The following is a 27,324-nucleotide window of genomic DNA, read 5'->3' on the forward strand; positions in this document are numbered from 1 at the left end:
GGGGAGGGGGAGAGGTCAGTGATGGGGAGGGGGGAGGGGAGAGGTCAGTGATGGGGAGGGGGAGGGGGAGAGGTCAGTGATGGGGAGGGGGAGGGGGAGAGGTCAGTGATGGGGAGGGGAGGGGGAGGGGGAGAGGTCAGTGATGGGAGGGGGAGGGGGAGGGGGAGAGGTCAGTGATGGGGAGGGGGAGGGGGAGGGGGAGAGGTCAGTGATGGGGAGGGGGGGGGGGTGGGGGGAGAGGTCAGTGATGGGGAGGGGGAGGGGGAGAGGTCAGTGATGGGGAGGGGAGGGGGAGAGGTCAGTGATGGGGAGGGGGAGGGGGAGAGGTCAGTGATGGGGAGGGGAGGGGGAGGGGGAGAGGTCAGTGATGGGGAGGGGGAGGGGAGAGGTCAGTGATGGGGAGGGGGAGGGGGAGAGGTCAGTGATGGGGAGGGGGGAGGGGGAGAGGTCAGTGATGGGGAGGGGGAGGGGGAGAGGTCAGTGATGGGAGGGGAGGGGGAGAGGTCAGTGATGGGGAGGGGGAGGGGGAGGGGGAGAGGTCAGTGATGGGGAGGGGGAGGGGGGAGGGGGAGAGGTCAGTGATGGGGAGGGGGAGGGGGAGGGGGAGAGGTCAGTGATGGGGAGGGGGGGGGAGGGGGAGAGGTCAGTGATGGGAGGGGAGGGGGAGGGGGAGAGGTCAGTGATGGGGAGGGGGAGGGGAGAGGTCAGTGATGGGGAGGGGGAGGGGGAGAGGTCAGTGATGGGGAGGGGGAGGGGGAGGGGGAGAGGTCAGTGATGGGGAGGGGGAGGGGGAGGGGGAGAGGTCAGTGATGGGGAGGGGGAGGGGGAGAGGTCAGTGATGGGGAGGGGGAGGGGGAGAGGTCAGTGATGGGGAGGGGGAGGGGGAGGGGGAGAGGTCAGTGATGGGGAGGGGGAGGGGGAGGGGGAGAGGTCAGTGATGGGGAGGGGGAGGGGGAGAGGTCAGTGATGGGGAGGGGGAGGGGGAGGGGGAGAGGTCAGTGATGGGGAGGGGGAGGGGGAGGGGGAGAGGTCAGTGATGGGGAGGGGGAGGGGGAGAGGTCAGTGATGGGGAGGGGGAGGGGGAGAGGTCAGTGATGGGGAGGGGGAGGGGGAGGGGGAGAGGTCAGTGATGGGGAGGGGGAGGGGGAGGGGGAGAGGTCAGTGATGGGGAGGGGGAGGGGGAGAGGTCAGTGATGGGGAGGGGGAGGGGGAGAGGTCAGTGATGGGGAGGGGGAGGGGGAGGGGGAGAGGTCAGTGATGGGGAGGGGGAGGGGGAGAGGTCAGTGATGGGGAGGGGGAGGGGGAGAGGTCAGTGATGGGGAGGGGGAGGGGGAGAGGTCAGTGATGGGGAGGGGGAGGGGGAGAGGTCAGTGATGGGGAGGGGGAGGGGGAGAGGTCAGTGATGGGGAGGGGGAGGGGGAGGGGGAGAGGTCAGTGATGGGGAGGGGGAGGGGGAGGGGGAGAGGTCAGTGATGGGGAGGGGGAGGGGGAGAGGTCAGTGATGGGGAGGGGGAGGGGGAGGGGGAGAGGTCAGTGATGGGGAGGGGGTGGGGGAGGGGGAGAGGTCAGTGATGGGGAGGGGGAGGGGGAGAGGTCAGTGATGGGGAGGGGGAGGGGGAGAGGTCAGTGATGGGGAGGGGGAGGGGGAGAGGTCAGTGATGGGGAGGGGGAGGGGGAGAGGTCATTGATGGGGAGGGGGAGGGGGAGAGGTCAGTGATGGGGCGGGGGAGGGGGAGAGGTCAGTGATGGGGAGGGGGAGGGGGAGAGGTCAGTGATGGGGAGGGGGAGGGGGAGGGGGAGAGGTCAGTGATGGGGAGGGGGAGGGGGAGAGGTCAGTGATGGGGAGGGGGAGGGGGAGAGGTCAGTGATGGGGAGGGGGAGGGGGAGAGGTCAGTGATGGGGAGGGGGAGGGGGAGAGGTCAGTGAGGGGGAGGGGGAGGGGGAGAGGTCAGTGATCGGGAGGGGGAGGGGGAGGGGGAGAGGTCAGTGATGGGGAGGGGGAGGGGGAGAGGTCAGTGATGGGGAGGGGGAGGGGGAGAGGTCAGTGATGGGGAGGGGGAGGGGGAGAGGTCAGTGATGGGGAGGGGGAGGGGGAGAGGTCAGTGATGGGGAGGGGGAGGGGGAGAGGTCAGTGATGGGGAGGGGGAGGGGGAGAGGTCAGTGATGGGGAGGGGGAGGGGGAGAGGTCAGTGATGGGGAGGGGGAGGGGGAGAGGTCAGTGATTAGGCGAATGGAAGGAGGTCTGCAAGGGTAGGAGAGATTTTCAATTGGAAAGGTTTTTGAAGAAGGCAGGGCCGGGCCTTCGGACTAGGAGAGTCCGAATGTTTCCTGAGTTTGGTCTTTAGCACGATGTGGTTCCTAAGGAGAGCTCTAAGAATCCTTTACCTTGGAGGGGTGGGGGGTGGGGGGTGGGGGGGTGGGCGGGGCGAATTGCTCTCCCCTTCATTTCACTGCAGCTTTCTGGATTATTTTACCTCCTGCCAAGGCTTGATTGCCAGATTTAGTGAGTTGAGTTTTATCATTGTCACAGTGGGGCCTGCGTCCAATGCTAGAACTATTCGTCACTGTAGCCTGGGTTCCTTGTACACTCCTGACTCCTGGATCCTGATTGTCAACCTCACCCCAAACGCTCTGAAGCTAGACACATCACATAAAACATACCTGGGTAGCCGGGAATTTATAGAACTGCTTTCAACTCACTCCTACCCCGCCCAGAAAAATACCCATTAATACATGAGTACTTTGTTCTGCAGTTTCTTCCAGCAAGCACCGTGTGCAGGCCGTTGACTGGAGAGTGTGACTTACCAGAATTCTGCACAGGGAGCTCCTCGCATTGCCCCATCAACTTGTATCTGAAAGATGGTCACACATGCAGCAATGGAAATTTATACTGCAGCGGTGGGATCTGTCTGTCTGCAGATAAACAGTGCCAGGAGATCTGGGGTGAAGGTGAGTACAGACTGCCAGAATCTACCATACTCTTACAGCAGTTACACACTGAACATGAGAGAATGGAGAACACAGAGTGATCGCAGAACTGAGGTGAATTGCTAAATTCGGAAATTTGGTGCAAGTGGGAATTGGGTGCAGAGGGGAAAAGAGGTGCTGCTTTCTATTCACAGAAAATGCTGGAAATACTCAGCAGGTTAGACAGCTTCTGTGGAGAGAGAAAACAAAAATCACTTTTCATCAGAACTGTGAAGGATCACACCTGACATGTTCACTTTGTTTCTCTCTCCATAGACACTGCCTGACCTGCTGAGTGTTTTCCTGTATTTTCTGTTTTAATTTCAGATTTCCAGCATCCACAGGATTTTTTTTGGGTCTATTGCTGTTTATTCATTTTTCAAACCTCCAGTGTTTGGTGAATACTTCTTATATTCATTTAAGTCTTAAATTCATTTCTGTTAAATTAGTCAATATCCTTATACTATTTTAATAGATAGAGGCATGGCAAGGCATCTGAGTCCCATGGAGTGCACATCCTGTTCCATGTGGGAACTTAGGAATAATCAAGGGGCAAAAAGTGGGCAGGAAATAAATACAATAACTATCACAAGTGAAAAAGTACTAGGGAAACTAATGGGACTAAAGGCCGTTAAGTCCCCTGGACCTGACAGGCTGCATCTAAGGATATTAAAGGAAGTAGCTGCAGAGATAGTGGATGCACTGGTAGGAATCTTCTAAAAATCCTTAGGGCAGCATTTTCCCCCCGTTTGGTGGGGGGGGGGGGTGGTTGTGGTCATGCGCAGGAGGGTTCCCGATTGGGGCCCCACCCAGTATGACATCACTCGGAAGTGCTGAGCGTACCCTGTGTGGAGGGGGGATTCCCTGAGCCAGGGGTGCGCTCTTTCACCTGCACACAGATCTCCCTGAGGCAAAGTGCCACCTCAGGGAGATTGGTTGAAGTTGTAAAAATATTTTAAAGGTTAGAAAAATTTTCCTGACACTGTCACGTGAGCTGGGACATGTCCATTACTTTTATTTAAAAATATTCCGAAAATTTTACATCCCTCATGAAACCTCATCCTGCCCGTGAATGAGGTTTGATGTTTTTTCTAGCTGCCGCCAGGGTTCTTCACCTGCCCAATAACCTTCAGGTTGGACGGGAAGGTCCATTAATGATTTCAATTACTTTTTTAATGGCCTTAATAGGCTGTTGACAGGTCAGCAGGGACACCATCTGATTCGGCTGCGCGCCCGCTGACCTGAAAATGTAAGTGATGTGGGGAGATGTTGGGACGCACACCTGACATCACCCCGCATTATTTTACACGTCAGCAAGCGGACTCCGCCCCCGCTCGCCGAACAGAAAAAGCTGCCCTGAGATTCTGGATACGTCCTAGTGAATTGGAGAATGGCCAATGTAACACCCCTATTCAAAAAGGGAGGGAGACAAAAACAGGTAGCTATAGGCCAAAACAAAAACAGAATTACCTGGACAGTTCTGTCGAAGGGTCATGAGGACTCGAAACGTCAACTCTTTTCTTCTCTGCCGATGCTGCCAGACCTGCTGAGTTTTTCCAGGTAATTCTGTTTTTGTTTTGGATTTCCAGCATCCACAGTTTTTTTGTTTTTATAACTATAGGCCATTTAGCTTAACATGTGTTAGAGCCTATTATAAAGGAAGTTTGCAGATGACATTTAGAAATACATAATCTAATCGAGCAAAGTCAGCATGGCTTCATGAAGGGGAAATCATGACGAACAAATTTATTAGAATTCTTCGAGGAGTTAACAAGCAGGGTTGATAAAGGAGAACCATTAGATGTAACATATTGAGATTTCGAAAAGGTGTTCAATAAGGTACCGCACATAAGGCTACTTAATAACATAAGAGCCCATGGTGCTGGGGGTAGAATATTAGCATGGATAGAGGATTGACTAACTAATAGAAGACAGAGAGTTGGAATAAGGGGACATTTTTGTGATGGCAGCCTGTAACTAGTGGAGTGTCACAAGAATCAGTGCTGGGGCCACAATTATTTACAATACATATTAATGACTTGGATGAGGGGAGTGAATGTACTATCTGCCTTCCTGTTTTTGCTACTAAAATGGATAACCTCACATTTATCCACATTATACTGCATCTGCCATGCATTTGCCCACTCACTCAGCTTGTCCAAATCACACTGAAGCATCTCTGCATCCTCCTCACAGCTCACCCTCCCACCCAGCTTTGTGACATCTGCAAATTTGGAGATATTACATTTAATTCCATCTTCTAAATCATTAACATATATTGTGAATAACTGGGGCCCCAGCACCGATCTCTGCGGTACCCCACTAGTCACTGCCTGCCATTCGTAAAAAGACCCATTTATTCCTACTCTTTGTTTCCTGTCTGCTAACCAGTTTTCTATCTATCTCAATACACTACCCCCAATCCCATGCGCTTTAATCTTACACGCTAATCTCTTATGTGGGACTTTGTCGAAAGCCTTCTGAAAGTCCAAATAAACCACATCCACTGGCTTCCCCTCATCAACTCTACTAGTTACATTCTTGAAAAATTCCAGTAGATTTGTCAAGCATGATTTCCCTTTCATAAATCCATGCTGACTCTGTCCGATTCTGCCACTGTGCTCAGCTATTAAATCTTTTATAATGGACTCTAGAATTTTCCCCACTACCGACGTCAGGCTGACTGGTCTATAATTCCCTGTTTTCTCTCTGCCTCCCTTTTTAAATAGTGGGGTTACATTAGCTACCGTCCAATCTGTAGGAACTGTTCCAGAGTCTATAGAATCTCGGACGATGACCACCAATGCATCCATTATTTCTAGGGCCACTTCTTTAAGTACTCTGGGATGTAGATTATCAGGCCCTGGGGATTTATTAGCCTTCAATCCCATCAATTTCCCCAACACCATTTCCCTACTAATACTAATTTCTTTCAGTTCCTCCCTCTCACTAAACCCTGTTTTCCCCAACATTTCTGCTATGTTATTAGTGTCCTCCTTTGTGAAGACAGAACCAAAGTATGTATTTAGTTGGTCAGCCATTTCTTTGTTCCCCATTATAAATTCCCCTGTTTCTGACTATAAGGGACCTACATTTGTCTTCACCAATCTTATTCTCTTCACATACCTATAGCAACGTTTACAGTCAGTTTTTATGTTTCCTGCAAGCTTAGTCTCATACTCTACTTTCCTCTTCTTAATCAAATGGAATGTAGACCTTTATTAAAAGGGAATGGAGTATAAAAATGGGGAAGTCTTTCTAAAACTATACAAGACACTAGTTAGACCACACCTGGAATACTGTGAGCAGCTTTAGTCACTTTATCTAAACAAAGATATACTGGCATTGGAGGCAGTCCAGAGAAGGTTCACTAGGCTGATCCCAGGTATAGAGGGATTTTCTTATGAGGAGAGGTTGAGTAGGTTTGGCCTGTACTCATTGGAGTTTAGAAGAATGAGAAGCGACCTTAATAAACATACAAGATTTTTAGGGGGCTTGACAGGGTAGATGCTGAGAGGTTGTTTCCCTTTGTGAGAAAGTTTAGGACCAGAGAGCATAAACTCAGAGTAAGGGATCACCCATTTAAGACAGAGATGAGGAGGAACCTCTTCTCTCAGAGGGTAGTCAATCTGTGGAATTCTTCACCACAGAGGGCTGTAGAGGCTAGGTCGTTCAGTATATTCAAGGCTGAGATGGACAGATTTTTAATCAGTAAGGGAATCAAGGGTTATGGGGAAAAGTCAGGAAAGTGTAGCTGTGGGTTATCAGGTCAGCCATGATCTCATTGAATGGTAGAGCAGACTTGATGGGCTGAACAGCCTATTTCTGCTCCTACGCCTTATGGTTTTCTAGATGGTACCGGTTGTTGGTTTGGAAAGTGCTATCGATGGAGTCTTGGTGAGCTCCTGCAGTGCATCTTGTAGATGGTACACACACTGCTGTTACTGTGCGTCAGTGGTGGAGGGAGTGAATGTTTGTGGATGTGGTGCCAATCTAGCGGGCTGCTTTGTCCTGGATGGTGTCAAGCTTCTTGAGTGTTGTTGGAGCTGCACCCATCCAGACAAGAAGTGAGTATTCCATCACACTCTTGACTTGTGTCTTGTAGATGGTGGATAGGGTTTGGGAGTCAGGAGGACTCCTAGCCTCTGACCTGGTCTTATAGCCACTGTATTCACATAGCTAGTCCAGTTCAGTTTCTGGGCAATGGTAACTCCCAGGATGTTGATAGTGGGGGATTTCAGGAATGGTAATGCCATTGGACATGAACGGAGGATGGTTAGATTTCTCTTGTTGGAGATGGTCATTGCCTGACACTTGTGTGGCACAAATATTACTTGCCACTTGTCAGCCCAAGCCTGGATATTGTCCAGGTCTTGCTGCATTTAGTCATGGACTGCTTCAGTATCTGAGGAGTCGCGAATGGTGCTGAACATTGTGCAATCATCAGTGAACATCCCCACTTCTGACCTTATGATGGAAGGAAGGTCATTGATGAAGCAGCTGAAGATGGTTGGGCCGAGGACACTACCCTGAGGAACTCCTGTAGTGATGTCCTGGAGCTGAGATGACTGACCTCTAACAACCACAACCATCTTCCTTTGTGCTGGGTATGACTCCAACCAGCAGAGAGTTTTCCCTGATTCCTATTGACTCAAGTTTTGCTAGGGTTCCTTGATGCCACACTCAGTCAATTTTTTAAAAATTAATTCATGTGATGTGGGAATCATTAGCTCAGCCAGCATTTAGTGCCCATCCCTAACAGCCGTTAATCAGAGGGCATTTAACAGTCAACCACATTGCTGTGGGTTTGAAGTCACATAGGCCAGACCATATAAGGACAGCAGATTTCCTTCCCTAAAGGGCATTAATGAACCAGATGGGTTTTTACAACAATTGGCAATAGTTTCATGGTCATCACCAGACATTTAATTTCATTGGATTCAAATCTCACCATCTGCTTTGGAGGGATTTGAACCAGGTCCTCAGAGCATTACTTTGGGTTTCTGGATTATTCATCTAGTGACAATACCAATATGCCACTGCCTCCATCCAAATGTCAAGAGCAGTCACTCTCACCTTAACTCGGGAGTTCAGCCCTTTCGCCCATGTTTGAATCAAGGTGGTAATGAGGTCAGGAGCTGAGTGGCCCTGGTGGAACCCAAACCGGGCATCAATGAGCAGGTTATTGCTAAGCAAATGCTGCTTGATAGCACTGTTGCTGACCCCTTCCATTACTTTACTGATGGTTGAGAGTGCACTGATGGGATGGTAATTGGCAGTGTTGAATTTGTCCTGCTTTTGGAACAGGTCATACCTGGCCATTGCAGGGTAGATGCCAATGATGCAGGTGTAGTGGTGCAGCTTTAAGGGGAGAGGGTGATGCAGTGGTAATGTTACTGGACTAGTCATCCAAAGGTCCAGATAAATGCTTTGGGAACATGGGTTCAAATCCCATCATGGTAGCTGGTGGAATTTAAATTCAATTAATAAAATCTAGAATTGAAAGCTTGTCTCAGGTATCTGAAATGAAAACAGGAAACGATGGAAATATTCAACATGTCACGCAGCATCTGTGGAGGGAGAAACAGAGTTAGCATCATGAAAAGTTGGAAGGCAATAGCTTCCTCTTGCATCCTCCATGGCAATACCTTGACCAATCAAAGCTGACTTACCAACCTATCAGCACCATTTTCTTATGCAGTATAAATTGTCATTCCTTTTGAAATTTAGAATTCTTGCATCTGTCCTGATGAGTGCAAGATGAAAAGCTTTAAAAGGATGTCTCTTTTCTCAGCAATATTCAAGTTCTGTCCTGCCAAGCGGCTATTTTTGTTATTCCCTCCGACATACTGTCAATAATTTACTCCCATTTTCATTAACTTGACTCTGCTCTCTCAACATCTCTAACTGTCCAATCTGAACTTTGCCCTTGACTACCAACTCTACTTCATGGTCTGGACTGTGACATTGACTTATTTTAATCCAAGACGCTGGGGCACTTTGCTCTCCTGGTGAATCCTGTGATGTCAGCAAGCATTCATTACCTTTGTGACTTGCTCTTTTTTTCTGACTTTAACTTTGGGCCGTATGAGGAAGTTGGACTACAGGAGGTTTATCATGCTCTTCCTTTGTCAGATTTTCACTTTCAAGCAAATGATTACATGACACTGACAGAGTCTTTTTCCAATCTTCACTAGATATCTGAATACACTTTGTCTCTTCACAACAACTCGAATCACATACTTCTCATCATTTAGTGGGTTTTCCACCATGACCACCTGACCAGCAGTGGACTCTCCACATTTCATGCCTAGTGGGTAATGACTCATCTCCACTTGGACTTGATTTTCTTTTACTTTGTTATTGATGTAAGGCTCAATCGAGTTAAACCTTGTCCAAGAAGTGTGTTTAAACATTAACTCTTAAGGTGAGCAACCCTGGATTCCAGTCACTAAAGTGGCCTTCTGTCATCACCCTCTGTCTCCTACAACTAAGCCAACTTCAGCTGAATTGTCCTTTTGTCTTTCTTCCTGAACGAGGGTTATCAAACACAGTGCCAGCTAATTGGATTTTGACACCTTCTTTTTGCCTTTGAACTGCCTGCCCTTCTGCAGAGTATTATTTAAATGGTGATGTATTGGGAAATGTGGATGTACAAAGGGACCTGGGTGTCGTTGTACACCAGTCAATGAAAGTAAACAGGCAGGTGCAGCAAGCAATTGGAAAAGCAAATGATGTGTGTGGCCTTCATTGCAAGAGGATTTGAGTTCAGAAGTAAGGATGTCTTACAGCAGTTATACAGGCCCGTGGTGAGACCACACCTGGAGTATTGCATGCAGTTTTAGTCTCCTTATCTAAGAAAGGATATACTTGCCATAGAGGGAGTGCAGTGAAGGTTGACTAGACTGATACCGGGGATGGCAGGACTGTTGTGTGAGGAGAGATTGGTTTGACTGGACCTGTATTCACTAGAGTTTAGAAGAATGAGAGGGGATCTGATTGAAATGTATAAAATTCTAACAGGGCGAGACAGACTAGATGCAGAGAGATGCAGGGAGAATGTTTCCCCTGGTTGGGGAGTCTAGAACCAGGGCCACAGTCTCAGGATACGGGGCAGGCCATTTAGGACTGAAATGAGGAAAAATGTCTTCATTCAGAGGGTGGTCAACCTGTGGAATTCTTTACCACAGAGGCTGTGGAGGCCGGGTCAGAGTATATTCAAGAAAGAAATTGATAATTTTTTGGATATGAGGGGCATCAAGGGGGATGGAGAGAAAGCAGGAATTTGGCGTTGGGATAAAGCATCAGCCATGATCATATTGAATGGCAGAACAGGCTCGAAGGGCCGAATGGCCTACTCCTGCTCCTAGTTTCTACGTTTATATGCTTCTTGTTTTGACCTATGAGCATGTGATCTTGTTACCAGACAATCTGGAAACAATCCAGGACATTCTGGTAACGCCTCTGTTGAAACCACTTTGATAGGCTGCTCAACTACCATAGCCATCACCCAAATCTGTGACCCAGCTATATCATTACCCAAAATAAATTGAACCTCTGCAATGGGGAATTTTTCCACTCCTCCAACTTCACCTGTATTTCATTTACTCTTTAACTTTATCTTCCACAAGGGGTTAGGTTTAGCATCTCCGTGAACTGCACTCCTGCAATACTCCCTCTGAACAACAAATATCACTATCCGACAGCGTTAAGGATTGATTAGCCCTTGTGTGTCTTAAAATTTAACACCTTTACCTACTCCACTTTGGCAAGACTTTCCCTTCACATACAAAGTCTTTAAACATTTCTGCAACTTGCCCCTCAGAATTCTCTTGGGTAAATTGTGAACACATTCCCATTTCTTTACCTATCACTGATTATCCCTGTTTTACCTGTACACAAACAATTGGTTTCTCCTGTGCCTGAACCTCAGAACCCACAGTACTTTTATTTCCAGGACTTTTCTGCACCCCAATAATTCCAACAGATTATTCCTGTAATTTCCAACACGCTGACTTCATGTGCCCCACTTTATTACAATGAAAACACCTCAATTTTCGAATATCACTCCTTACCCTCAGCACCTTCCTTTTTACCCTGAGAAAAAAACTTCCTGGGAATTTGCAGCGACTTCTTCTCTTCCCTGACCACCCACCTTCCTTTCCTCTTCCCATTTGCCGTCCTTTTCGGATTTAAGAGGATGATGGAGAAAAGGTTTAGCTCTGTGAACTAACTCATTATCAGCTATCTCTGCTACTTGTCTTACCATTTGAACCCTCTGTTCCCCCACATGAGTTCTCACTACCAAAGGAATTGAAACTAAATTCTTCCAAAAGAATTACCTGTCCAAGAGCTTGCATATGTTGTCTCTATTTTTAACGCATGTATCCACTGGTCAAAATTACTTTGTTTTACTCTCTCAAACTCAGTATAAGTTTGCCCAGGCAGTTTTCTCATATTTCTAAACTTATGCCTGTATGCCTCAGGAACTAACTCATATGCACTCAAAATAGCCTTTTTCACCACAACATAATTCATCAATGCCTCTTCAGATAGTGAAGCATAAACCTCATGCACTCTACCCACCAACCTGGATTGCAATAACAATGTCCAGTTCTCCTGTGGCCATTTCATCTGTTTAGATATCTTCTGAAATGAAATAAAGAATGCTTCAATATCTGTTTCCTCAAACTTTGGAAGAGCTTGTACAAATCTAAATATCTCCCCACTGGGTTTTAGGTTAAAGGTTTTTTCATTATCAGAACTCTCCTCAAAATCTGAGATCTCCTTTTTTACTTCCAGCCTTTTAAGCAGGTATTCCCTTTCTCTTTCTTTCCATCTTTCCCTTGCTTCTCTTTCTTTATTCTTTTCTCTTGCCTGAAATTCCAATTTCAGCTTCCTTTCTCCTACTTTTCTGCTTGCTCCCTTTGGAATGCCCTTTCTCTTTCCTTTGCTTCGAATTCAAGCTTTTTCAGTTCCTTTGCTTGTTCAAGTTCTAGTGTCTTCATTTGTAACTGAAGTCTCACTACCTCCAGCTGTGACTCACTAGTATCAGGTATCACTTCCAACTGTAGATGCTGGGCTATACCTTTAATTATATCTGCTTTCTTCACCCCAACAGGTAACCCTAATTTTAACTCATCTGTCAACTCTGTTATTCTTGGATACTTTTTGTAACCCAGTCAGAGTCATATCTTCTACTCCCAGACAAGTCTTAGCAATTGGCAAAGCCATCTTGTACACTTATAAAAAACCTCACCAACTCCTGAATTCAAAGTGCTTCTCATACTTGTCACCTTAAGATTCATCAATTCCAAACCAATGAAGAAATTACAAATATTATCCTGCCAAGAGCCCCCAGTTGTTATTGCACAGCAGCTGGTAGAGGATGAGTTGTTTATATCCCAGAAGGAAACTTGAATAACTGTCATAACCTAAAGTTTCAATTGGTATGTTTGAGATGCAGCTTTGAAACAGAAATGAGACCACTGAGCCTCAAGAGGTTTTCTTATATATGAAACTAAATTAAACATTTATTAACTTAACAAAAAATGAAACACATACTCATGTCTATAAATTACTACCATAATAACTTTTAAACAAATCCCCAAATTAATCACTCCCAGGTAAATCTCCACCAAGGCAACAGTAACCCAGAGACTTTAAACAGACACCAGGCAAAGCACATTTGACCCTATGAATTCAACATGAGATTCCTTGCAGTTTGGTTCCTTTGCAGACACAGTTGTAAGCTTACAGGCTGGCTAGATCTGAAATGCCTCTGCCTTGCACACACAAACTCCTTTCTGTTTATACCTAACTTTTCCTTTATTCAACAAATGCAAATTTACACTTTACCTTCTACCCTCCCTATGTTTCTCTAATTAACATCCCAAACTACTATACTTCAAAGCACCCAGACTAGCTGGCTTTAATCCAATTAAGACACACACAGTCAAACACATAGACACAGACTCCACTACAATTCCATTTTAAAAATTACTTCCAATAACATTATAAATATTAATATCTCTTCATGACATGCAATCACATCCTTTCTGTAATGAGGTGACCAGAATATAGTAGTACTCATGTGGTACTCAAGTTGTGGCCTAACTAATGTTTTATATACTTCCAGAAGAGCCTCCCTGCTCTTATATTCTATACCTCGGCTAATAAATGAAAGGATTCCATATGCCTTCTGAACCAACTTATCAACCTGTCCTGCTGCCTCTACACCTTTCAGTATTCTCTTATTTATTGTTTATTTCTCTGCCTTGTTTGACCTCCCCAAATGCATCATCTCACACTTCTCTGGGTGGAATTCCATTTGCTGCTTTTCTGCCCACCTGTCTAGTTCTTTGCTATCTCCCTGCACTCTACAGCGATCCTCCTCACTATCAACCACACGGCCAATTTTTGTGTCATCTGCTAACTTCTTGATCACACCCCCTATAATTACATCCAAAGCATTAATATATACCACAAAAAGCAGGGGACCTAGCACTGAGCCCTCCAGAACCCCACTGGAAACAGCCTTTCAGTCACAAAAACATCCAGTGACAATTACCCTGTGTTTCCTGCCACTGAACCAATTTTGTATCCAGCTTGCTACATTCCCCTGGATCCCACAGGCTTTTATTTTTTAACTAGTCTGCCATGTGGGACCTTGTCAAGAGCCTTGCTAAAATCCATGTAGACCACATCAACTACACTACCCTCATCGACCCTCCATCTTACGTCCACAAAAAAATTGAGTAATATTAGTCAGACACGACTTTCCCTTAATAAATCCATGCTGACTGTCCTTGATGACTCCGTGTCATTCTAAGTGACAGTTTATCCTGTCTCTCAGAATTGATTCCAATCATTTGCAAACTACCGAGGTCAGACTGACTGGCCTGTAATTATTCAGTCTATCCATTGCTCCCTTTTTAAACAAAGGTACAATGTTAGCAGACCAGCTAACAGAAGTGTTCAACATGGAGAAGCACTGATTCATCAGTCAAGGGAGGGAGTGATAGGTGGCAACCAGCAGGAGGTTTCCTTGCCCATGTTTGACCTGATGCCATGAAACTTTGTAGGTCCGGAGTCGATGTTGAGAACTCCCAAGGCAACTCCCTCCCGTCAGTATATCACTGTGCCGCCAGCTCTTCTGGGTCTGTTCTGCTGGTGGGACAGGATATGCCCAGGGATAGTGATGGTGGTGACCCGGGACATAATCTCTTAGGAACGATTCCCTGAGGATGACCATGTCGGGATGTTGCTTGACTAGTCTGTGAGACAGCACCAGAAGTTAGTAAGGAGGACTTTGCAGGGTTGACCGGACTGAGTTTGCCGTTGTCGTTTCCCATGCCTAGGTCAATGCCGGGTGGTCTGTCCAGTTTCATTCTTTTCAGACTTGGTAGTGGTTTGATTGCTAGGCCAAATTCAGAGGGCATTTCAGAGTCAACCACATTGCTGTGGGTCTGGAGTCACATGTAGGCCAGACCAGGTAAGGACGGCAGATTTCCTTCCCAAAAGGGCATTAGTGAACCAGATGGGTTTTTATGAAATAAACAATGGTTCCAGGGTCATCATCAGACTTTTAACTCTAGATTTATTACCTGAATTTAAATTCCACCATGCCATGGTGGGACTTGAATCCATGTCCCCAGAGCATTAGCCTCATTAACACCACCACCTCCCCCAGTTGCAATCTGAAACATGGGGGCACAGTCTGAGGAGAAGGGGGCGGATTATTTAGGAATGAGATGAGGAGAAATGACTTCATTCAAAGGGTTGTGTAACTTTGGAATTCTCTACCCCACAGGGTTGTGGATGCTCCATCGTTGAATACATTTAAGGCCGGGATAGACTTTTGCTCTCTCAGGAAATCAAGGTAGCAGGAGGGAAAGCAGAGACCATAGACCATAAGACATAGGATCAGAAATTAGGCCATTCGGCCCATCGAATCTGTCTGCCATTCAATCATGGCTGATAAGTTTCTCAACCCCATTCTCCCGCCTTCTCCCCATAATCTTTGATCCCCTTACCAATCAAGAACCTATTTATCTCGGTCTTAAATACACTCAATGACCTGGCCTCCACAGCCTTCTGTGGCAATGAATTCCATAGATTCACCACCCTCTGGCTAAAGAGGTTTCTCCTCATCTTTGTTCTAAAAGGTCTTCCCTTTACTCTGAGGCTGTGCCCTCGGGTCCTAGTCTCTCCTACTAATGGAAACATCTTCCCTATGTCCAGTCTATCCAGGCCTTTCAGTATTCTGTAAGTTTCAATCAGATCCCCCCTCATCCTTCTAAACTCCATCGAGTATTGACCTAGAGTCCTCAAACGTTCCTCATATGTTAAGCCTTTCATTCCTGGGATCATTCTCGTGTACCTCCTCTGGACCCTCTCCAGGGCCAGAACATCCTTCCTGAGATACGGGGCCCAAAATTGCTCACAATATTCTAAATGTGGTCTGACCAGAGCCTTATAAAGCCTCAGCAGCACATCCCTGCTTTTATATTCTAGTCCTCTCGAAATAAATGCCAACATTGCATTTGCCTTCCTAACTACTGGAGGTGAATGGTGGAGAACCTCGACAGGCCACAGGATTTACCCACGTTCCTATTTCTTATGTTCTTATACACTTCAACCTCTGCATGTGGCTGGGAGATATTTTTTAATGATAATGTGAAGCACCTGTAAAGTTTCCTTTTGTTACAGGTGCTACATAAATATGAGCTGTTGTTGTATTCTAGTTAATCTCTTTGTATCTCGTCTTCTCTCCCATTTCAGACCTCCTGTTTCTCTGTAGCTCACATCTCCCATCCACTGTTTCCTCCTCATTCAGAGCCAGCAGGGCAAGATGCTCGTGTGGTGAGGATAAGTCAGGGCTTACAGCCTGTTTTTGTTCTGTCGAATCTCTGTAATTCTCCCGCTCTCTGTCTGATAGGTGCGAAGTCTGCTGAACATACTTGTTATCGATTTACAAACAAAGCAGGAAATGAATTTGGGAACTGTGGCAAGGATGAGAATGATGAATACATAAAGTGTAAGAATGAGTAAGTTTGGCTGAAAATACCAGGATTTTTATATTAGAAGTAATTGAAAAGATTGTGCTTTATTACTATTTAATAAAACATGTAATGACATTTCGTACAGAAAAATCAGGAATATCTGCTCACATTATCAAAATAAATTGAACCACTATCAAGAGGCCTTCACTAATATTGATTGATAAGGACTTGGGGTGATTGAATTTTTTACTGATGTTCTCAGGTGATTAGGAAAATGTGTCTGTGTGTGTGTGTGCAAAATGTGTATTTTTTTATTCATTCACGGGATGTGGACTTCGCTGGCTGGGCCAGCATTTATTGCCCATCCCTAGTTGCCCTTGAGAAGGTGATGGTGAGCTGCCTTCTTGAATCGCTGCAGTCCATGTGGTGTAGGTACACCCACAGTGCTGTTAGGGAGGGAGTTCCAGGATTTTGACCCAGTGACAGTGAAGGAATGGTGATATATTTCCAAGTCAGGATGGTGAGTGACTTGGAGGGGAACTTCCAGGTGGTGGTGTTCCCATCTATCTGCTGCCCTTGTCCTTCTAGATGGTAGTGGTTGTGGGTTTGGAAGGTGCTGTTGAAGGAGCCTTGGTGAATTCCTGCAGTGCATCTTGTAGATGGTACACACTGCTGCTACTGTGCATCAGAGGTGGATGGAGTGAATGTTTGTGGATGTGATGCCAATCAAGTGGGCTGCTTTGTCCTGGATGGTGTCAAGCTTCTTCTGTGTTGTAGGAGCTGCACCCATCCAGGCACGTGGGGAGTCATAGTTTCACAGAGGCCTACAGTACAGAAAAAGGCCCTTTGGCCCATCGAGCCTGCGCCAGTCAAACAAGTACCTAACGATCCTCATCCCATTATTCCATCACACTCCTAACTTGTGCCTTGTAGATAGATGGTGGACAGGCTTTGGGGAGTCAGGAGGTGAGTTACCCATTACACGATTCCAGGCCTCTGACCTGCTCTTGTAGCCACAGTATTTATATGGCTAGTCCAGTCCAGTTCCTGGTCAATGGTAACCCCCCGGATACGATAGTGGGGGATTCAGTGATGGTAATGTCATTGAACATCAAGAGGCGATGGTTGGATTCTCTCTTGTTGGAGATGTTGCCTGACACTTGTGTGGTGTAAGTGTTACTTGCCACTTGTCAGCTCAAGCCTGGATATTGTCCAGGTCTCGCTGCATTTGGACATGGACTGCTTCAGTATCTGAGGAGTCGTGAATGGTGCTGAACATTGTGCAATCATCAGCGAACATCCCCACTTCTGACCTTATGGTGGAAGGAAGGTCATTGATGAAGCAGCTGAAGATGGTTGGGCCGAGGACACTACCCTGAGGAACTCCTGCAGTGATGTCCTGGAGCTGAGATGACTGACCTCCAACAACCACAACCATCTTCCTTTGTGCTGTGTATGACTCCAACCAGTGGAGAGTTTCTCCCGATTCCCATTGACTCCTGTTTTGCTAGGGCTCCTTGATGTCAAGGGCAGTAACTCTCACCTCACCTCTGGAGTTCAGCTCTTTTGTTCATGTTTGAACCAGGGGGTGGGGGTGGGTGGGTGGGTGTCAGTGTGTGTGTGTGTGTCGGTGTGTGTGTGTCGGTGTGTGTGTGTCGGTGTGTCTGTGTCTGTGTGTCTGTGTCTGTGTGTTGCCTTCGTACCCACTTGCTGCACCTGAAAACTGGATTGGTATTTACGGAACCCACCATGACTCGCATTACATGCATTTCTAAGTTCCTGATTTATACTGTGCTCAACATTACCACTAAAGCTTGGTGGCCTATAAACAACTCCCAACAATGCTGTGTTTTTTTAGCTTCAACCAAAGTGATTCTACATCTTGATCCTTCAACCTAAGAACCTCTCTGACCAATGTACTGATCTCGTCCCTTATTAGCAGTACTACCCCATCTCTTTTTCTTTTTGCCGATCCCTCCTTTATGCTGAATATCCTTGGATATTCAACTCCTAACCTTTGTCACCCTGTAGCCACATCTCCTTAATTAAATTGTACCCATTTATCTTAATGTCTGCATTCAGGTGATCAGCCTTTTTGTCAATGCTATGTGCAGATAGAATACCTTGCTTTCATTTTGCTTTTTGAACTTTATTCTCTATTCTGGTCCTATTTGATGCATGTCTATGCTCTGTCTGTCTTTTTATGCTTTCTACTTTTCTATTTCCTGTTACCAGTTTTGCTTCTCTCCAATCTCAGCTCCCTCCCAGATTCCCATGCCCTGCCAATCTCATTCAAACCCTCCCCACCAGCATGAGCAAAGCTTCCTGTGAGGATGCTAGGGACCTCCGGAGGAGGCTGAGATGGATCATCCACTCAACACTTTTGGCTGAAGATGGCTGCAAATGCTTATCTTTTGCACTGATGTGCTGGGCTCCTCCATCATTGAGGATGGGGATATTTGTGGAGCCTCCTCCTCCAGTGAGTTGTTTAATTGTCCACCACCATTCACAACTGGACGTGGTAGGACTGCAGAGCTTGCTTTGATCCATTGGATGTGGGATCATTTACCTCTATCACTTGCTGCTTATGCTGTTTGGCACACAAGTAGTCCTGTGTTGTAGCTTCACCAGGTTGACACCTCATTTTTATGTATGCCTGATGCTGCTCCTGGCATGTCCTCCTGCACTCTTCATTGAACCAGGGTTGATCCCCTGGCTTGATGGTAATGGTAGAGTGGGGGATATGCTGGGCCATGAGGTTACAGTTTGTGTTAAAGTGCAATTCTGCTGCTGCTGATGGCCCACAGCGCCTCATGGATTTTCTAAATCAGTATGTTTCTGGCACAATATTGAAATGGCCATTGCTGGATCCGGATCTGGTTCTGTGGAATGAGATGGCTGGAGTGGCTGGAGTGTCAGTAGGAAGTGAAGAAGGAGCAATCTAAATTAAAAATAATAAATTGGAGGAAGGCCAATTCTAGTGGGTTGAGAGTGAATTTACCGCGGTATTAAAGATTGGCAGGGAAATCCCTAATGGACAATGGAGCCTTTAAAGAGGTGATGGTTCAGGTACAGTCAGGCTGCATTGCCTCAAGGGGGAAAGGTGGGGCAAACAAAACAAGAAGCCCAGGGAAGATGAAAGACAGTGAGTACAGTGAAGCAGGAAAAGGAACCAGGCAGAGTGTAGAAAGTTCAGAGAGGAAGTGAGTAAGTATAGATTGGAGAAGCTGGCTTGATCTTCTTTGAGAAGAGAAGGTTGTGAGTTTGATAAAGATATTCAAAATCATGAGGAGTTTGGACAGGTTAAATAGAGGGAAACTGTTCCCATTGATGGAAGGATTGAGAATCCAAGGACATTGGTTTCTGGTGAATATCACAGTAATGATGACATGAGAAACAACCTCATTACGCAGCAAGTAGTTAGGATCTGAAATGACCACAGCTTGAGGGTGTGGTGAAGACCAATTCAATTGTAGTTTTCAAAAGGAATTGGATTATTAACTTGTGGGGAGATGGTGGTGAAGTGGTAATGTCTCTAATAATCCAGAGAGCCAAGCTAATGCTCTGAGGACACAGGTTCAAGTCCCACTGAGGATAGCTGTCAACTCCAAATTGATATCAATGGTTTGGTTGAGTGGACGGAGAAGTGGCAATGGAATTCAATCTGGAAAGGTGTGAGGCAATGCATTTGGGGAGGGCAAACAAAGCAAAGGAATACTCAATAAACAGGAGGATTTGAGGAAGTGAAAGACCTTGGAGTGTATGTCCACAGGTCCTTGAATATGGCAGGACAGGTGGATAAGGTGGTAAAGAAAGCATATGGAATGCTTTTCTTTACTGGGTGAAGTATTGAATACAAAAGCAGGGTTTTAATGATGGAACTCTATAAAACACGGGTTAGGCCACAGCTGGAATTTTGTGCACAGTTCTGGTCCCCACATTACAGGAAGGACATAGTTGTTCTGGAGAGAGTACAGAGAAGATTTACAAGAATGCTGCCAGGGCTTGAAAATTACAGCTACGAGGAGAGACCAGATAGGCTGGGGTTGTTTTCCTTAGAACAGAGGAGGCTAAGAGGTGGCCTAATTGAGGAGTATAAAATTATGAGGGGCCTAGATAGGGTCAACAGGAAAAGCTTGTTTCCCCCTCGCTGAGGGGTCAGTTACCAGGGGGCATAGATGTAAGGCGATTGGTAGAAGGATTAGAGGGGACATGAGGAAGCATTTGTCACCCAGAGGGTGGTGGGTGTCTGGAATTCACTGCCTAAGTTGGTGGTTGAGGGTGAAACTCAACTAATTGAAAAGGTACCTGGATCTGCATCTGAAGCACTGTAAACTGCAGGGCTACAGAGCAGGTGCTGGAAAGTGGGATTAAAATGAGCAGCTAGTTCCTTTTTTCTCTCTTTTGAGGCACAGACACAATGGGCTGGATGGCCTCTTTGTGCACTGTAATTTTTCTATGGTTCTATGGCAGCTGGTGGAATTTAAATGAATAAATCTGGAATATAAAGCTAGTGTCAATAATAGCGATCATAAAACTATCATTGATTATTGAAAAAACCCATCTGGCTCACCAATGTCCTTTAGGGAAGGAAATCTGCTGTCCTTACCTGGTCTGGCCTACATGTAACTCCAGACCTGCAGCAATGTGGTTGACTCTTAGCTGCCCTCTGAAATGGCCTAGCAAGGGCAATTAGGGATGGACAAAAAATGCTGGACTTGCCAGCAACACCCACATCCTGTGAAAGAATAAAGGAACTGGATGGCTATGGGGAAGGACAGGAGAGTGGGACTAACTGAGCTGCTCTTACAGAGAACTAGCATGCATTCAATGGGTTGAATGGTCACCCTCTGTGCTGTAATCATTCTATGGTTTTATTCATAAGGTGATATGACACTTATTCTTGTGTTCATGCTCAATATCTTGAGGGTGTGGAAGAAGAAACATTTGGGTCATTGAAGAACCATATGGATGCCTATTTGGCACTGTTTCTTCTATAGTTGGGTGAGCAGGATTGACTGAATGGCCTTACTACCGTAGTGAAATTTAGAATCACACATAAAACCAGATAAAAACACTCTGAATGAGGCTGAAAATAACAGACACAAAGATAATCTCACTCATTCAGACCGACTGACCTTATAGCACTAGTGACCTCAGTACATTGAGAAGGTAGAAGGCCTCAGTTGCTTGTGTCTCTCTTACAGGGATGTAGATTGTGGAAAAATCCAGTGTAAGGGTGGAAATCCAACTCCAATCCGAGGAGGAAATGTGAATATGTTGACCACCAAATTCATTGTTAAGGGTGTGAAGTACGAATGCCGAGGAACATTTTCTACTTTGCATGATTCCAGCGCTCCAGACCTAATTCGACAAGGAACCAAGTGTGGAGACAACAAGGTAATTGATTCCGAGTCAGTATAAAGAAATATTTAACACGAGACGTCTTGGCACTGTTCCACTGTCCCCATTCAAGGTCATACACTTCCTTCCGTCCTATTCCTCATGCTGCTTATACAGTCATAGAGTTATACAGCACAGAAACAGGCCTTTCTGCCCATCGTGTCCATGCTACCCATCAAGCACTTCTCTATTCTAATCGAATTTTCCAGCACTTGGCCCATAGCCCTGTATGCTATGGCATTTAAAGTGCTCATCTAAATACTTCTTAAATGTTGTGAGGGTTCCTGCATCTACCACCCCCTCAGGCAGTGAGTTCCAGATTCCAACCATCCTCTGGGTGAAAAAATGTTTCCTCAAATCCCCTCTAAACCTCCTGTCTATTACCTTAAATCTATGCCCCCTGGTTATTGATCCTTCCGCTAAGGGGAATAGTTTCTTCCTATCTACCCTATCTATGCCCCTCATAATTTTGTATACCTCTATCAGGTCCCCCCTCAGCCTTCTCTGCTCTAAGGAAAACAACCCTAGCCTATCCAGTCTCTCTTCATAGCTGAAACGCTCCAGCCCAGGCAATATCCTGGTGAATCTCCTCTGCACCCTCTTCAGTGTAATCGCATCCTTCCTATAGTGTGGCGACCAGAACTGCACACAGTACTCCAGCTGTGGCCTAACTAGCATTTTATACAGCTGCAACATAACCTCCCTGCTCTTATATTCTAAGCCTCAGCTAATAAAGTCAAGTATCTCATATGCTTTCTTAAACACCTTACCTACCTGTGCTGCTACCTTCAGGGATCTGTAGACATGTACGCCAAGGTCTCTCTGATCCTCTGTACTTCCTAGAGTCCTACCATTCATTGTGTATTCCCTTGCTGTGTTAGTCCTCCCAAAATGCATCACCTCACACTTCTCAGGGTTAAATTCCATTTGCCACTGCTCTGCCCATCTTACCAGCCCATCTATATTGTCCTGTAATCTAAGGCTTTCCTCCTCATTACTGACAACACCACCAATTTTTGTGTCATCTGTGAACTTACTGATCATACCTCCTATATTCACGTCTAAATCATTAATGTACACTACAAGCAGCAAGGGTCCCAGCACTGATCCCTGCGGTACACCACTCATCACAGGCATCCAATCACAAAACAATCTTGGACCATCACCCTCTGCCTCCTGTCACTAAGCCAATTTTAGATCCAATTTGCCAAATTGCCCTGGATCCCATGGGCTCTTACCTTCTTGACCATTCTCCCATGTGGGACCTTGTCAAAAGCCTCACTGAAGTCCATGTAGACTACATCAACTGCACTACTCTCACCAACACAACTGGTCACCTCCTTGAAAAACTCAATCGAATTTGTTAGTAATGATCTCCCCCTGACAAAGCTATGCTGACTATCCCTGATTAATCTCTGTCTCTCCAAGTGGAGATCAAACCTGTCCCTCGGAATTTTTTCCAATAGTTTCCCAACCACTGATGTGAGACTCACTGGCCTGTAATTACCTGGTTTATCCTTACTATCCTTCTTGAATAATGATACCACATTCGCTGTCCTCCAGGCCTCTGGCATCTCTCCTGTGGCTAGAGAGGATTAGAAAATTAGTGTCAGAGCCCCTGCAATCTCCTTCCTTGCCTCCCACAGCAGCCTGGGATACATCTCATCTGGGCTTGGGGATTTTTAAGCCCGCTAAAACTGCTAACACCTCTTCCCTTTCAATGCCAATTTGTTCAAGTATATCACCCTTCTCCATAGTGAATATAGATGAAAAGTAATCATTTAAGACCTCACCTACATCCTCCGGCTCCACGCGCAGATTGTCACTTTGGTCCCTAATGGCTCCTACTCTTTCCCTGGTTATCCTGTTGTCCTTAATATATTTATCTTGCCCACCATCTCCCTCTGCACTCCATTGTCAAAGGCATATATTCTCCTCTGCACTGCTCCCAACTTCCTCCTTCCTCCACTCCACCACATTCACCCTCTGCGCCGCTCTGTCGCCTTCATTGCTGTTCATTTCTCACTTCCCGCTCCCCAGGTAAATAACATCAACTGCACCGCCCTCATCCACCCACCTTCATCAAAAAATTCAATCATGCTCTGTCCTTGTTTAGTTTTTACTAGGCAGCACCTGTTGCTGACAATTCAGCTCTCCCCATTCACAGCTCCTCTTGACACATCTTGGGAACGAGGGGCAGAAAACAGATTCATGTGTGACTGGAGAGATGGTGCAGGAGGGAGGACTTTCAATTCTTGGGACATTGGGGACTGGTTCTGGGGCAGATGGGACCTTTACTGGCTGGAGCGCTGCACCTGAGCAGGGGAGGGACACATGTCTTTGCGAGGTGGTTTGCTAATGTTTAAAGAGAGGGTAGAAACGAACTTGGCCGCAATGTGGAATCAGAAGGTAATATTTGAGAGGAATACCAAGGTGCACTGAATACTGGGAGAGATAAATAACACTAGAGTAGGGAAATATTGAGACACCAGGTGGGGTCAGAGCAAGGGAAGATAATAAAGCCTATATTAGGTTTACTGTGCATGTATGTGAATATGTGGAGTGTGGGGAACAAAATTGGTGAGATGCAGGCACAAAAAGGCAGGCGGAAATATGATGTTGAGGTAAGAATGGAGACCAGGCTCAAATAAAGGCAGGACTGGGTGTTAAGAAGATAAGAACATAAGAACTAGGAGCAGGAGTAGGCAATTCAGCCCCTCGAACCTGCTCCGCCATTCAATACGATCATGGCTGATCTCATTTCGGCCTCAACTCCAATTTCCTGCCCTCTCCCCATAACCTTTCAATCCCTTACTAATTAAAAATCTGTCTATCTCCTCCTTAAATTTATTCAGCGTCCCCACATCCACTGCATTCTGAGGTAGTGAATTCCACAGATTCACGACCCTTTGAGAAATGTAATTCCTCCTCATCTCTGATTTAAATCTACCACCCCTTAGCCTAAAACTATGGCTTCTCATTCTAGAATGGCCCACAAGGGGAAACATCCACTGCATGTCTACTTTGTCTGTCCCCTTTAGCATCTTATATACCTCAATTAGATCTCCTCTCATCCTTCTAAACTCTAGTGAGTATAGGCCTAAACTGCTCAATCTCTCCTCACAAGACAAGCCCCACATCTCTGGAATCAATCTAGTGAACCTCCTCTGAACCGCCTCCAATGCAATTATATCCTTCCTCAAGTAAGGGGGCCAAAACTGCACAGTACTCCAGGTGGGATCTCACCAATGCCTTGTACAGTTGCAACAACACTTCCCTATTTTCATACTCTATTCCTTTAGCAATAAATGCCAAAATTCCATTTGCCTTCCTTATTACCTGCTGAACCTGCACACTAGCTTTCAGCAATTCATGCATGAGGACACCCAGGTCCCTCTGCACTGAAGCATTCTGAAGTTTCTCTCCATTTAAATAATAAGTCGCCTTTTTATTCTTCCAACAAAATGGATAACCTCACACTTATCCACGTTAAACTCCACTTGCCAAATTTTGGCTCATTCACCTAACCAGTCCATATCACAGAATCATAGAATCACAGTGCAGAAGAGGCCCTTTGGCCCATCGAGTCTGCACCGACACATGAGAAACACCTGACCTACCTACCTAATCCCATTTACCAGCACTTGGCCCATAGCCTTGAATGTTATGACGTGCCAAGTGCTCATCCAGGTACTTTTTAAAGAATGTGAGGCAACCCGCCTCCACCACCCTCCCAGGCAGCACATTCCAGACCATCACCACCCTCTGGGTAAAAAGGTTTTTCCTCACATTCCCCCTAAACCTCCAGCCATTCACCTTGAACTTGTGTCCCCTTGTGACTGACCCTTCAACTAAGGGGAACAGCTGCTCCCTATCCACCCTGTCCATGCCCCTCATAATCTTGTACACCTCGATCAGGTCACCCCTCAGTCTTCTCTGCTCCAACGAAAACAACCCAAGTCTATCCAACCTCTCTTCATAACGTAAATGTTTCATCTCAGGCAACATCCTGGTGAATCTCCTCTGCACCCCCTCCAGTGCAATCACATCCTTCCTATAATGTGGCAACCAGAACTGCACACAGTACTCCAGCTGTGGCCTCACCAAGGTTCTATACAACTCCTACATGACCTCCCTACTTTTGTAATCTATGCCTCGATTGATAAAAGCAAGTCCCATATGCCTTTTTCACCACCCCATTAACATGCCCCTCCACCTTCAGAGATCTATGGACACACACGCCAAGGTCCCTTTGTTCCTCAGAACTTCCTAGTGTCATGAATACTTCCTTGTCAAATTACTGCTTCTAAAGTGTATCACCTCACACTTTTCAGGGTTAAATTCCATCTGCCACTTATCTGCCCATTTGACCATCCCGTCTATATCTTCCTGTAGCCCAAGACACTCAACCTCACTGTTGACCACCCAGCCAATCTTTGTGTCATCCGTAAATTTACTAATCCTACCCCCCACAAAGTTATCTATGTCATTTATGCAAATGACAAATAATAGGGGACCAAGCACAGATTCCTGTGGTACGCCACTGGACACTGGCTTCCAGTCACTAAAGCATCCTTCTGTCATCACCCTCTGTCTCCTACAACTAAGCCAATTATAGTCTATAGTTTCCTACTTTCTGCCTCCCCACCCTTTTTAATAGGGGCGTTATATTAACATTTTTCCAATCCATTGGAACCTTTCCAGAATCCAGGGAATTTTGGAATATTATAGCCAATGCATCCACTATCTCCATTGCCACTTCCTTTAAGACCCTGGGATGTAGGCCATCAGGTTCTGGGGACTTGTCACCCTTTAATCCCAATAGTTTGCTCAGTACTTTTTCTCTAGTGATGGTGATTGTTCTAAGTTCCTCCTTCTCTGTACCCTCTGCTCTACCTGTTACTATTGGGGTGGTACTAGTATCCTCCACTGTGAAAACTGAGGCAAAATATTAAGTGTCTCTGCCATTTTTGCGTTCCCCATTATTAACTCCCCAGTCTCATCCTCCAAGGGACCAACATTCACTTTAGTTACTCTCTTTCCTTTTATATACTTGTAGAAGCTTTTGCTTTCAGTTTTTACATTTTGTACTAGTTTTCTTTCATAATTTACCTTTGCTCTTTTTATTTTTTTTTAGTAACCCTTTGTTGATCTTTAAAAGTTTCCCAATCTTCCAGCCTGCCACTGACCTTTGCAATTTGGTATGCCTTAGTTTTTGCCTTTATGTTATTTTTAACTTCCTTGCTTAGCCATGGATGCTTTTTCCCCCTCACACCATCTTTCTTCCAGTTTGGAATATATTTTGCTTGAGAGGAATTGAATATCTCCTTAAATACCTGCCACTGTTCATCAACTCTCCTACCTTGTAGTCTTCCTGTCCAGTCCACTAGGGCCAAATCTGCCCTCATACCTATGTAGTTACCTTTGTTTAACTCCAGAACACTAGTGTGGGACTCAGGTTTCTCACTCTCAAACTGAACTTGAAATTCTATCATGCTATGATCACTCTTTCTTAGAGGACCATTTACTCTGAGATCATTAATTAATCCCATCTCATTGCACAAAACCAAATCCAGAATAGCCTGCTCCCTGGTTGGTTCCACAACATATTGCTCCAAGAAACAATCTCTAATACACTTTATGAACTCTCCCTCAAGGCTACCCTTGTCAATTTGATTAGTCCAGTCTATGTGCATATTAAAATCACCCATGATTATTGCCGTGCCTTTCTTACATGCTCCCAGTATTTCCTGGTTTATACTGTGCCCTACTGCTAAACTAATGTTTGGGGACCTATAGGTTACTCCCACCAGGGATTTCTTTCCCCTGCTATTTCTTATTTCTACCCAGACTGACTCTACGTCTTGCTCTCCAGTGCCTATATCATTCCTCACTATATCACTGATCTCTCCCTTTACTAACAAAGCTACACCACCTCCTTTTCCTTCCT

The 27,324-nt window shown here is 45.9% G+C and overlaps 1 protein-coding gene across 1 annotated transcript in view; it reads left to right on the plus strand.

The window, feature by feature from the left end:
* Nucleotides 1-27,324, plus strand: part of LOC121276090 (disintegrin and metalloproteinase domain-containing protein 12-like) — a 215,287-nt gene that overhangs the window by 67,457 nt on the left and 120,506 nt on the right. The window contains exons 4-6 of the mRNA XM_041184030.1: nucleotides 2,754-2,949; nucleotides 15,908-16,016; nucleotides 21,179-21,371. Of these exons, the coding sequence (XP_041039964.1) occupies nucleotides 2,754-2,949; nucleotides 15,908-16,016; nucleotides 21,179-21,371 (498 nt within the window). The remainder of the gene's footprint in view (nucleotides 1-2,753; nucleotides 2,950-15,907; nucleotides 16,017-21,178; nucleotides 21,372-27,324) is intronic.

Source organism: Carcharodon carcharias, chromosome 1 (assembly GCF_017639515.1).
Source record: "Carcharodon carcharias isolate sCarCar2 chromosome 1, sCarCar2.pri, whole genome shotgun sequence".
Taxonomy (NCBI): Eukaryota; Metazoa; Chordata; class Chondrichthyes; order Lamniformes; family Lamnidae; genus Carcharodon; species Carcharodon carcharias.